The sequence below is a fragment of the Xyrauchen texanus genome, chromosome 30, assembly GCF_025860055.1.
Source record: "Xyrauchen texanus isolate HMW12.3.18 chromosome 30, RBS_HiC_50CHRs, whole genome shotgun sequence".
Classification (NCBI taxonomy): domain Eukaryota; kingdom Metazoa; phylum Chordata; class Actinopteri; order Cypriniformes; family Catostomidae; genus Xyrauchen; species Xyrauchen texanus.
Genome location: NC_068305.1, coordinates 38,253,658 through 38,267,101, shown reverse-complemented (window position 1 = coordinate 38,267,101; position 13,444 = coordinate 38,253,658). Strand labels below are relative to the sequence as shown.

Here is a 13,444-nt window from a genome sequence, read left to right as displayed (position 1 = left end):
CTCCTTTTACTCTGTAATTCATTTCTCCATCATTTGAAACAAAGGATAAGGATTCTTCTATTCACTTATTATGTCAGTCTGTAATATAGTACTAGCATGTGCCTGTTTCTCGTTCATTATACATGTTCTATCATTCCCTCTCTACTTGGACGGCATGTCTGGTTTCATTCATAGGTCATGTGCACTGGGCCAGCAATCACTGGACAGGTGAAATTGTAGCAAGGATAATAGCAGTTAACTAATATTAGCACATTAAAAAGACAATTTAGAGCTAATATTTGTATCCACTTTTCAATTATACATTGTTTACTGTTAAGTTGAATAAATGTAAACTACCTGGTCTTATAGAATGATGTTACTATGCCTACATTTTTGATAATTAGTCCTAAATTTTATGTGACTCGGAGCAGTTTCCTTTCAGTTTCACACAAATCACGAGTGAAATGGCAGATTATTTGTTCATAAACACTTACCGTTCGCCCTGTTCTTCTCGATGCAAAAGAACCGGAGTACTGAATAGCACGAGAGTCGACACGAGCAAAATGCCATAGAAAAGGATTTAGACCGATGCAGGAAACTGATGGAGTGCGTACTCCAGGTAGGGAAGGAGGTATTGCCCCAAGTGAAGGAGTTCAAGTACCTCGGGGTCTTGTTCACGAGTGAGGGGACAATGGAGCGGGAGGTTGGCCGGAGAATCGGGGCAGCGGGGGCGGTATTGCATTCGCTCTATCGCACCGTTGTCACGAAAAGAGAGCTGAGCCGGAAGGCAAAGCTCTCAATCTACCGGTCAATTTTTGTTCCTACCCTCACCTATGGTCATGAAGGCTGGGTCATGACCGAAAGAACTAGGTCGCGAGTACAAGCGGCCGAAATGGGCTTCCGGGTGGCAGGCTTCTCCCTTAGAGATAGGGTGAGGAGCTCAGTCATCCGTGAGGAGCTCGGAGTAGAGCCGCTGCTCCTTTGCGTCGAAAGGAGCCAGTTGAGGTGGTTTGGGCATCTGGTAAGGATGCCCCCTGGCCACCTCCCTAGGGAGGTGTTTCAGGCACGTCCAGCTGGGAGGAGGCCTCGGGGAAGACCCAGGACTAGGTGGAGAGATTACATCTCCACACTGGCCTGGGAACGCCTCGGGGTCCCCCAGTCAGAGCTGGTTAATGTGGCTCGGGATAGGGAAGTTTGGGGCCCCCTGCTGGAGCAGTTGCCCCCTCGACCCGACTTCGGATAAGCGGTTGAAGATGGATGGATGGACGGACATCGGATTTATTCAATATTGTATCGTATTGTATTGTATGATACGATGCTCACTGTACAATACCATATGTATCGTACGATACATAAACAAACTCATTATAGTGTAATTAAAACCAGGCAATGCAACATTGAGAGCTACGGAACAGTCTCCTGCTGCGAGAGAAGGCACTGAGCGCTCACAGGAAAACAGAGCAACACACTCACAGTACATAAGAGTAGGTGAGAAAATCGATGGCAAACGGCAGGTAGATTGTACTGCAGCGGTACAGCTTGTCAAATTTGCCAAACAACGGTGTCATGTCCTGGTGCTACATAACATCAAACGTGTCGTTTTATTCACGCCGACATCACCGTGCAAATCGGTGGATTTGTAAGGCAGAAACAGCAGCAGTAAATTTAACAGCCGCCTCTTCCAGCCGACACTGAGTGTGACATGCACAGCAAGATGCTCATAAGTTGAGTCATAACTATCAAAAGCAGCTTATTAAAAAAACGAATATGTAAGAAACACACGATTACATGAGACTTATAATTATCTGCTTTTGACTTTGAAATGTAAGCAGCTTTGAGAACAACACTTGCACACACGTTATAGCCACTAAATAATAACATTGAAAAGAGTTTTTTCCTTGCTAATAACATTGAAACAAGTCACTTCAGCTTGTTCATGGGGGCTTTCAGACAAGGCATGATTTTCTAGAAAGCTGCTTTGAAACTATTAGTTTTATGTTCCTTTTTTCAACAATTAAACAAAATAAATGTAGTGATGTTGTTTAAGTTACTTAGAGCCAGTGTTAAGTAACAATACTTTTAAAAGTAACTCGTTAGAATATTAAGTTACTCCTTAAAAAATGAAACTTAAATAATTAAAAGTATTTTTTATGGAAAGTGAAGCGTTACAATACTTTTGCATTACTTTTGTGTTACTTTTTTTCTCACAGCCACTTTCTGTTCTGCTATGCTATGCATTCCATACACATAAACCATACATTGCATACAAGAGATATTTCAGGTCATGCTAGCTGCTGTACAACACATGTCAATACAACTTAGTATACTAACAGATATTTAGAAAGTAGGTCTTCACGTCATATTTGTTATACATTTTCAATAACATGAATATGCATGATTTGTTTTTACATCAACATGGCAGCCAATATAAATAATTAAGAATAACCATTGTCTTAACTAAAGCAGCAAAGTTCAACACTTGAACCTGCATCATATCGGTCATCATGTGCTGTGCCCATCGACAATGTCAGTCAACTTCAAATGTTTTTCAAAAGTCAGGATAAAATTCAATGGGGAATGCCAGCCTAACATGTTCAAGGAATAAGTCTGATGAATAAATTAATATTTTTCACTTAAATCATCTCGGTGAGCACATGTTTTGAGTTGATCCACGGTGCATACAGACTTGAATAGAATCATATTTAATTCTACCAAAATGTCATAAAAACAGTTTGTTTGACTACCTGTGAGATGGTAGTTCCCAGGAACCTGAATGAGTTTGACCCATTTGGACTGCATCATCCACAGCTCTATAAGCCCCACTCTTCCAGCTCTATAAGCCCCACTCTTCCACCAAGGCACTTGCAAGTTCCCAGGCATTTCTGGGGACATTCACTAGCCCTCACCCTCCGATCCAACATGTCCCAGACTTGCTCATTGGGATTGAGATCTGGGCTCTTTGCTGGCCCATCATGTCAGCATGATCCTTCAGGAAGGGTACCACATGAGGGAGGAGGATGTCTTCCCTGAAACGCACAGCTTTGAGATTACCTGACAACAAGCTTATTTCGATGATGCTGTGACACACCACCCTAGACCACGATGGACCCTCCTCCTCCAAATCGATCCCGCTCCAGAGTACAGGCCTCGGTCTAATTCCTTCGTCGCTAAACGCGAGTTCGACCATCACCCCCGGTGAGACAAAATGGCATAGTTGGTAAAATGCTCTTTTTGCCAGTCCTGTCTGGTCCAGCAAAGGTGGGTTCGTGCCCATAGGCAACATTATTACCGATGATGTCTGGTAAGGACCTGCCTTACAACAGGCCTACGAGCCCTCAGTCCAGCCTCTCTCAAATTATTGCGGACAGTCTGAGCACTGATGGAGGAATTGTGCATTTCTGGTGTAACTCGGGCAGTTGTTGTTGCCATCCTGTACCTGTCCCGCATGTGTGATATTCAGATGTAGCGATCCCGCGCAGGTGTTTTTATACGTGGGCTGCCACTTTGAGGACAATCAGCTGTCCTTACTGTTTCACTGTAGTGCTATCTTAGGCATCTCACAGTATGGACATTGCAATTTATTGCCCTGGCCACATCTGCAGTTCTCATGCCTCCATGCAGCATGCCTAAGGCACATTCACGCAGATGACCAGGGACCCTGGACATTTTTCTTTATATTTATATATATATATATATATATATATATATATATATATATATATATATATATATATATATACACTGTTTCGACAAAACACTTTAACTGGTCAATATATATATAGGCTATAAAAAGCTTATCGAGTAAATACTTAATAAAGTCACCATCTATTTATATACTGTATGCTATGTTCATAAAAGCTGCGAACAAGTGATGTTTACTGTGCCTGATTTAAACTTGCCATAGAACTTGCCAGTTTTGTCTCCTCATTGCTGCTATCGGAGAACCCAACGTCTTCAACAAGTACCCATCATGCCCTTTTCTCTCCATTCTTTTATTAGACCATCTTGGCCCTTGGCCGTCACGAGACTGGAAGACTCAGGGCACATGAGTTCTGTGTTGGTCCCTAGCAACCGTCTCTTTGGCGCCAGGCTAATAGTGAATGGCAGGGGAGTGAAACCTAAGATCAGCTGCTAAATATGTGCTAATGTGGCAAGACCACCAGGGCCACGAGCTGGCAACACATGTTTAACTACAACTGACGTCATAGTGTGTTGTGATACGCTATATTCAATGTACTCATATGTACACTTGTCCTTAATCATTTGCCTGATTGCTCAATAACACCTGGCAACTCATTATTGAGCAAGCAGCTTCAACCTTCTGTCATAGTTTTTTTTAGTTCAGCAGGTTGCTTCTGTTGTTGTCTCTTTAAGTTGAGTGCATTTACATGCACAATCTTACATTGATTATGTTTAATAAGCAGACAACATGGGAGGTAATGAAAAGGCTAGTTTTCTTTTATCTGGGTAAATTCATAAATGGTTGAAGCATAAACCGATCAGCACATTTTTGCCCATTGCCCTGTTTTGAGTTGTATGTAAACATCTTTACTGTCGTTCTTATCCAATGTGCTCAAGTGTTGTGTGCAACTTTTGAAGTCAAAAGCAGAGAGTAATCCGATGATTCGATGTATTTTTTTCATGTTGTCAGATTTTTTGAAGACGTTGATTTTTTTTTGAGTTTCCAGCATATTAGTGTGCATGTAAATGCAATGGTATACATGATTTGTTCTCTCATGTTTCATGTTACCAATTGCTGCATAATGCATTTTTAAAATGCAACCACATGTTATATTTTCTATAGTATCTATATTATTCTGTGACAGAATTCCAATCTTCCATTTTTTTGTAATTCGTAATGACTTGATACTGAAGCACTGATACTTTACACCAGTGCATAGAGGAATGCTATAAAAAACACTTTAATCTTGTTCTCATTGATGTGTCATGCTGGTTCATCTTTTTTCAGCTTTACCTCTTATGATCGCTTCTGTCCTCTTACGTAACCTATTTCAGATCCCTCACTTGTTAGCAAGTGCATTCCTCCCCATTGCTAACCACAAATAAACATGCATGTCCCAGCTCTAACCAGCTGTAATGGGTTTCAGTAACATGCTGAGCGAATGGCTGCAATAACAGAACCGTTTGCTTACTCTGGCCATGGGTGCAACAAACTCTATTTAGGGGGTGTGAAAGATTTGACTCTGGGTCCTTGTATGCTTTTTTTTTTTTTGGTGGGGTCATGTTAAAGACTCATTACAATGAATATGATGTGAAAGCTGAAATCTTTATATTTATTTAGGATATCACAGTTGTGACGAGGCAGGCGAGGAAGGAGGATCTAAATGCAGCTTTATTAACAGCAAAATAAACAAGCTATCTCAACCCAAAACACAGGGAACCAAGCACAGAGCATAAACAATACAAGCAAAGACTGACAAAGGAAACTGGGAAAAACAAGGGCTCAAAAACACAGGGGGTGAACAAGGGAACGAGGAACACCTGTGGAAACAATCAGGGGAAAACCAATCATAAAATGAAACTACAAAGGACTACAAAAACTAACAGGAAACAGGAACTAAACAACAATTTCAACACAAAAGTTAAGACAAAAAACAGGGAATATGTGATGCTATGCTTATGCAAACTTGGGTCAACTACTGGAAATAGAAGCGTGCAAATAATATTTGGAACATACGTCAGTTTTATAATTATTTCTTTGTGTTTTGACACTTTTTTTGGAGGATTTTCTCGTAGGTTGACCTCTGTAGGTCATGGGGCCCATGTCAGAATCAGAATGAGCTTTATTGCCATACATTTGTCATGGTGTAAGAAGCTTCCAGTGCAAGAGAATGCAACATATATATATATACATACATACAAACATATACATTTAAACATATATACATATAATGACATAAAAAAATAAGATATAACAGATAAAAATGAGAAATATACAATAGTGCAATAATGTTGTTAGAATATTATATATACAGATATACAGTTATGTGCTAGTGATGTAATGTATTGAAGAAGAGGTTGGATAGGTTAAAGAATATAAATGTGATATGGATATAAGTAGGAATGGATGCATTGAATGTTGCACATGATTGTATTGACCAAAGGAAAGTATTTGGGAGCAGTTTTAACTGGTCATGAGGTGGATGGCCTGAGGGAAAAAACTGTTCCTTTGCCAGGCTGTTCTGGTTCTGCTCGGTGCTCTGTAGCGCCGGCCAGAGTTTGAAGAGGAAGTGTGCTGGGTTAATGGGGTCAAGAGAGATTTCACCAACCCTTTTTGTCATTCTGGATGTGTACAGTTCTAGCAGGGTGGGTAGGGGAGCGCCAATATTCTCTCAGCAGTCCGAACTATCCTTTGAAGTCTTCTGATGTCTGACTTGGTAGCTGAACCAAAACAGACAGTTACAGAAGTGCAGAGGACAGATTCAATGACTGCTGAGTAGAACTGTATTAGCAGCCCCTGTGGCAAGTTGAACTTCCTCAACTGGTGAAGGAAGTACAACCTCTGCTGGGCCTTTTCAAAATTGAGTCTATGTGGGTCTCCCACTTCAGGTCCTGTGAGATGGTAGTGCCCAGGAACCTGAATGAGTTTGACCCATATGGACTGCATCATCCACAGACCTGTTTGCTTAATAAGAAAATTGAAGGGTCTCCAAAAAGGTTCAGTGATGTCTTTTAGGTGTGCCAACACCAGTCAAATGACTTCATGAAAACAGACATCAGAGCTTCGGGTCTGTAGTCATTAAGTCTTTTGATCTTGGGTTTCTTTTGGACGGGGATGTTTGTGGAGTGTTTGAAGCAACAGGGAACTTCACACTTCTCCAGTGACCTGTTGAAGATCTGTGTGAATATAGGGGTCCACTTGTCAGCACAGGATTTTAGACAAGTGGATGAAACATTCTGGGCCCAGCGCTTTTCTTTTCTTCTGTTTCCGGAATACCCAGCACACATCCTCTTCACAGATCTTAAGTGTATGTTGAGTAGCAGGAGAGGGGAGGAGGGTGGTAGCAAGAGGTGTAAATGTTTGTGTGCTGGAAGGGTTGGAGTGGGTGTTGGTTGACACTCACAAGAATACACGAGAAAAACTCCTGCGGCAGGTAGAAAGGCTTACAGTTTATGAAGAGTGCCTCTAAATTAGGACAGCACATATTCTTCAATGTTGTTACATCTGTACACCAACATTAGTTGATGTAAAGCACATTCCTCCACCTCTCGTTTTCCACGTTAACTCCATGGTGCGATCCACTCTGAACAGATGTAATGCTCTGTCCAGAATGGCTTCAGTCAGCAAGGTTTCCATGAAGCACAATGCAGCAGAATTAGCTTAGTCCTTATTTTTGCGGGTGAGGAGAATTAATTTGTTCGTTTTGTTTGGAAGAGAGTGTAGATTCGCTAGATAGATGCTTGGCAGCATGGATCGAAGGCGCACTGTCAGAGCTTGACCAGCGCATTGGCTCGCTTTCCACGTTTGCGTCTTTTAGTCTGCTTGTGCGGCACCACAGCTCCTCCGACTAAAATGTCCAACAGAACATCTGAATACTCAAAAACCGGTAAAAGATTGTCTGGCGTGTGCTGCCGAATATTCAGCAGCTTGTCTCTGGTAAAACTGATCAGAAATAAATGACTAAGCACAGGACAAACAAACAAAAACTGCAATAGAAATGGTCCACAGCAAAAGAGCTCCACACCAAGGTGGCCATCCGCAGCGCCATCTGATCATAGACGTGCACCGGTACAGACCCCCATATGTGCTCTTCTGATTCTAGCACAGTGTAATATTTTAGCTGAAAGACAAATTTGGACACACATTGCAGATGTTTTCTGATGGTGTTCATGCACATATCATGCTTAATGATGGGTGCTGATAGCAAGCACTTCACACTGCAAAGTCAGGAGTCTTTGACTCGGCTAGCGTAGCCACAGGAGCTGACCAAGTACAGCTAGCCTATGTTCCTATGCACAGCAATCATTTCCTTGTGTAGAGCATGTATATACATGGGCATAAAAACTGTCTTAAAAGTGAACACGTGTTGACAAGACCATATTATCTGTCTGTCTGTCTGTCTGTCTGTCTATCTGCCTGTCTGTCTGCCTGTCTGTCTATTATCTTCCTGTCTGTCTGTCTTTCTATCTGTCTCAATGTTTCTCTCAGTCTGCCTGTCTATCTGTCTTTCTGTTTGTCTGTCTGTCTGTCTTTCTGTCTATTATATGTCTGTTAGTCTATCTGTCTGTTTGTTTGTCTGTCTGTCAGTCATTCTGTCTGTCTATTATCTGTCTGTCTATCTGTCTTTCTGTCTGTTCAAATTCAAAAAACTTTATTGTCCATCCCCATGGTGTTTAGAAAATGTCTTTAGACAGGCTCAAACAAACAAACAAACAAACAAACAGTTTCTATCTGTCTGTATCTATCTGTCTGTCTGTCTGTCTGACTCTCTCTCTATATATCTCTCACTGTGTGTCTGTCTGTCTATCTGTTTATTTTCTATCTGTCTTTCTGACTGTCAAAAAATGTGGAAAAGAACGTAAGCAGGCTGCATTGCAAAAAAAAAAAAAAAAGGTGTTTGATTGATTTATAAATGGCTTGATCCTAGTTGGAGGAACTGAGCTTTGTAGATAATCTGTGATCCATATTTCAGAATCTCACAGATACACACACAGCATTTACCACAGAGAATCAGGCAAAAACAAGACGAGCAATCCAAATCACATGAAAGTGTACAATGCTGTTCATTGATCTAACAGTGTAAATAAATTGGCCTTAAAAAGTCTACAGGCCACCCTAGTGCTTCCTTAACTTGTAACACCATCAGATAGTGCAGTGTTTCTCAACTGGTTTTTCCTTTTTATAAGTTGATAAGCTATTTATTTTGCTATAGTATCTGTGCACTATTATATTTTTTCCTGGCATTTTATTATGTATGTTTAGCATTGTTTTCCTGACAACCCACCAGTTGAGAACTACTGAACTGATCTTTTGAATATAGTCTAATCTGCATGTATGATATGACCCTTCATAATATATACTCCGACAATCAATTCTTTCAGACTGATCTGAGACCTCCTTGTCATATTTGTTCTGTTGTGATAAATAGCAGACCCTCTTCGCCAGTTTGTCCCCCTCTGCTGGGAATGCTGGGTCTGGAACATCCGTAGCCCCAGGCTTCAGCAACCCTCTTTTGCTCTTCCGCTGTGTCTCTCCTCCACCCTGGTGTAAATTAGAACCAGATGAGGTTATTCTAGGCGGCTTACAATATATGGAGTTTTAGAGTGCACTTGACTAAATAAGGATAGAAGGTGAAAATGTTCCATGCTGAAATTCTTTTGTCCTGTTGAAAATTAAAGGTTCATAATCATAGTGTATAAATCAGATTTTCCAAATAAACCTCCCTTATCATGTTTTTAAGTCATAAACATGGAAAATGTTGTTTGCCGTTAAATTGTTTATTCAGAGATCAGCAGATAATTTAGTTATTTGCTCTTTATTCCTATACAAACTTAAAAAAAGTTTTGCTATTATCTTGCAGTTTGACTGTATATAGGTTTAACATATAATATTGCATAACACAGTTATTTTCACTTTTCTTTACTTCCGAATATATAAAATAGAATGTACAGTATGTAGGCTACAGTTTTGCTCTTGGAAACGTAGTTAACTTGCTACAACTTACCTCAAACAAAACTCATAAGTGTCATTCAACAATTTGATGCCACTAGCCAAGCAAACTTTGGGAAATTTAGTGACTTGCTCTTGCACAAAAGTACCTATTTTTACATCCCATTACCTTGTAAACACGACTTTGTTTTGGTTGTATATCTAAAATTGACAAAGGACTTTAAGGAAAGTGCCAAGATTTGGCTCCAATTCTGGAAGCCTAGTTTGTTCACACAGATAATTAGCTGTAATGTAGATCAATGTTTTTTGGAAGTTAATTTAGTAAATAGGTTTTGAGCTCATCACATGGATGTTGCACTGAAAGCAAAAGTGAAAGTAGTCTGGGCATTACCTAGAAAACCAGTTGATTCCCTTCCACCGATGAAGTGTGTGTGTGCAGTTAAGGAACTCTGAAGGGTAGGAAGGTACTCTGTTCTGCACATTTGCAAGAGAGGCAGTCTTCTATGGAATGTGCCATCTCAGTTCTGCCTCATGTCCAGCTGCTCTTCTTTTGCCCAAGCCAACAAAGAGGTTCATTGTGCTGAACTTAGAGCACTAGTTTACTTTAGCCTCAGAAGTCAGTCAAGAAGTTATATTAAGACCTAAAATGTGTGTATATGTATATATATATATATATATATATATATATATATATATATATATATATATATATATAGTTAAATAATCCTTTATATGAACACTGAAAGCCAGTCAATTGTTTCTAATGTGACTTTTGTTTTGTGACTGTTATGACCAGGAGAAAGTGAGTTGGTGGGGTGTGGCTGGAAAGACAGCTGGGTAGCAGAAAGGATGTTTTATGAAGGATTAAAAAGAAATTTGGCATATCATGGTGGTGTTTTGGGGCCCTCTTCAGCCTGTTGTGACTAGTTCGGCATAACATGGCGATGGCACATTAATTTTGAATTGATATGGGTTCACAGGTGTGATATTGACACAATCATGGCTTTGGACGTTATTCATCCAATCAAAAATGTCCACTTTCCACTAGAATGCTTATATGTCTCACAAACGAGGTGTTCGAGACAGCGCTCGGACTTTGACCTCGCTGATGTGATCATCATCGAGAGCAAATCTTCTTCATATGAATGGCCAGATCTCAGCCTGCCTCATGATGTGCTGATAAAGCCGTCAACTCGGTTCACTGTTACTGTCAGCACTCTTCGCCCGGACCAGCACTGCTCATACTGCTGAACAGTGACATCATAATGTCACAATCACACCTCCAGAACTTGGATTTCTGTATTGTTTTTCATTATCTATACATTTATTTATATTTAATTATGGCTTCAAATGCAAAAATATATAGCTTTAATATGCTTACACAACAATATATTTAGCCCACATACTCAGTATAGTCAACAGGCAGTGCTAAAATGTCACTGGCAAGTGCTATCTTGAATCAAATCTTCATTGGTTTTGAGGTTTCAGGATTTTCTGTGGTGTATTTGAGCATGGCTTTCAGCTTGGAGCAGAATGTGTTCTTCTCCCCCAAGTGAGTCATAGTCAGATGAGTTCAGTCTGTATTTATTGTGACTTGTTGCCTGGCAGTGTTTGTGGCCTGTTTTAAAAGATGTAAGGAAGGCTGTTTGATCAGGGGAATCTCTGGGATGTTACTCTGTGTAGTGTAGTGTCAGTACTAGGTCATCTCCAGTCACGTATGTTCGGTCATTGCTCTCTCTTTCTCTCAGTCTCTCACCAAGAATAATACTGGAAATCACTGCTATAACAATCATTAATTCATCACACAGGAAATAGAAGGTCAAGTCGAACGTGCTACATTGAAGGATTCAGAGGTATCGGCAAATATCAGATCTCTGGCTAAGAGAATGGATATACATAAGATCGTATCGTGATGAAACTTGTGATGTCACCTGCATTAAAGCCAGTTGTGAGTCGAGTCTCCTGTTCTTTGCACGTGTGGAGCGCTATTTGAATGACACCAGGTGTTACCACCTTAGCATAGCTTTCCAAATTGGTCTCTTAATTGCTTAATCGGATGTAAATCACATACACGCCATCACTGATTACATTTAAAAAATCCAGTTAAAAAAAAAATTATTTACTGATGAAATCAAATCAGACATGACATTTAACATTAGGATTATATATCCCCATAGCATTATTATATGTAATATTCAGTATTATACAAGATATAGTATATTACTAATATTGATTAACATTGAATCATTAAGTAAACTATAATTTTCTCGCAGAGCTCCTTGTGTGCAATTAAGTAACTTCCATTTGTATGTGATTGTGGACTTGATTCTGGATGGCGTTATCAAATGTAAATTTTCTGTGAATGTTTGTTTAGATTTCTGTTAATCAAGTCTAATTATGTCGAAATTTAATCCATCCTTCTCTTTCTGTTCAGATCACTCAAGCTCCAGCTGCACATTGTCCTTCCAGCCTCTACGCTCCCAAAGTTCGATCCCGACAGCCCATGTCATGCCCTCTCCCTCCAGCTCCAAACTCAGCGTGCCCTCTGCCCCAACCAGCCCCTGGAGCAGCTGCCAGCTCCCTTCTCCCCTCGACAGTCCCCTAGACATGAAAGACCCCCGTCCGGTCCGCCGATGGTCCTCCCTAACCCGTCTCACCAGCCAGGAAAAGTCCACCCCTTCCGGGAAACCATCGTACCGCATGGACCCTCATGGTTCCCTGGATCGTGGTGTGCTCTACGGCTACCGACAAGACCCTCTGTATTTAGATGGCTTCCTCTCTTCCCAGGGCCTACACAAACTTTCCAACAACTCTGAATTTTCAAATAAGTACGAGTTGGGAAGCAGTAGCACTCTTGGTAAAACTGACTCAACCTGCTCCTCTCCACTCAAGCCCAGCACGTTAGACCTCACCTTCAGTGCCTTACCGGAGAGCAAGTCCCCCACGAGCGGTCTGGTGGGGCCCGGGCAGAGGGGTCCCACACTCAGGCACCAAGCTGTGGGAGGGTCGCCCATCCAACCGGCTGTACGAACTCAGATGTGGTTGAGTGAACAGATGGAGTATCGGCCAGGACCAGAGGGATGTGGGGTCAGATCTTGGCAACAGGAACAGCAACAGCGTGAACGACTACGACAAGAAGCAGAACTTCCACAGGTAGGCCTGTCACGATTACATAATTGTCTGATGGTTATTAATTCATCTAATCAGTTATTTGAGATCATTGAGTACTTTAAGAACCTATATGGGATACATATATAGGTATTGGGATACAAATGAGGGAATTTTAAAGCAGATATAGAATTGCCCTGAGTGAGGATTGCTTTAAATCCCTGATGTGGGTTACTTGCTATAAGATAACGTTCAGGTTGGCTGTAAAAGTAAGTTGACTGTGCCCTCTGGTGGATTGACACTGATAAAACCACACTTTATATTTACCATAATGTCTGTTAAGGGAATGTTTACTCAATGAGGTTATGCATGTCAAGGGATACATAGGATCAAGATATCACACTTAGACCAAAGAGGTACAAAAACCACTTTGTTAGTTTTCATTTTCAGTGCAAGTGTTTTATTTTCATTGTCTTGTGTTTACTTCCATTATGTCTTATCTCTTCACTGCGCAGCAACGATCAGTTAAATGTTTCTTTCCATTTACAAACACACACATACTCAATATTACATCCTCATTTCGTAGTTACAGTATATTAATATAATCACACATATATTAAAACATTTATGTATAAAGATTTACATTTGAATTATAATAGGCAATCCAGTGTTTTATAAAACCATTAATATTTTACCTCTACTTATGAAGTATTTCTGATTTGTAGT

At 40.6% G+C, this 13,444-nt stretch overlaps 1 protein-coding gene across 2 annotated transcripts in view; it reads left to right on the top strand.

Moving 5' to 3' along the window:
- LOC127623688 (centrosomal protein of 85 kDa-like) overlaps nucleotides 1–13,444 on the top strand; it is a 94,842-nt gene that overhangs the window by 36,616 nt on the left and 44,782 nt on the right. For both annotated transcript variants that reach the window (XM_052098138.1, XM_052098137.1), the window contains exon 3: nucleotides 12,045–12,763. In XM_052098138.1, the coding sequence (XP_051954098.1) occupies nucleotides 12,045–12,763 (719 nt within the window). The remainder of the gene's footprint in view (nucleotides 1–12,044; nucleotides 12,764–13,444) is intronic.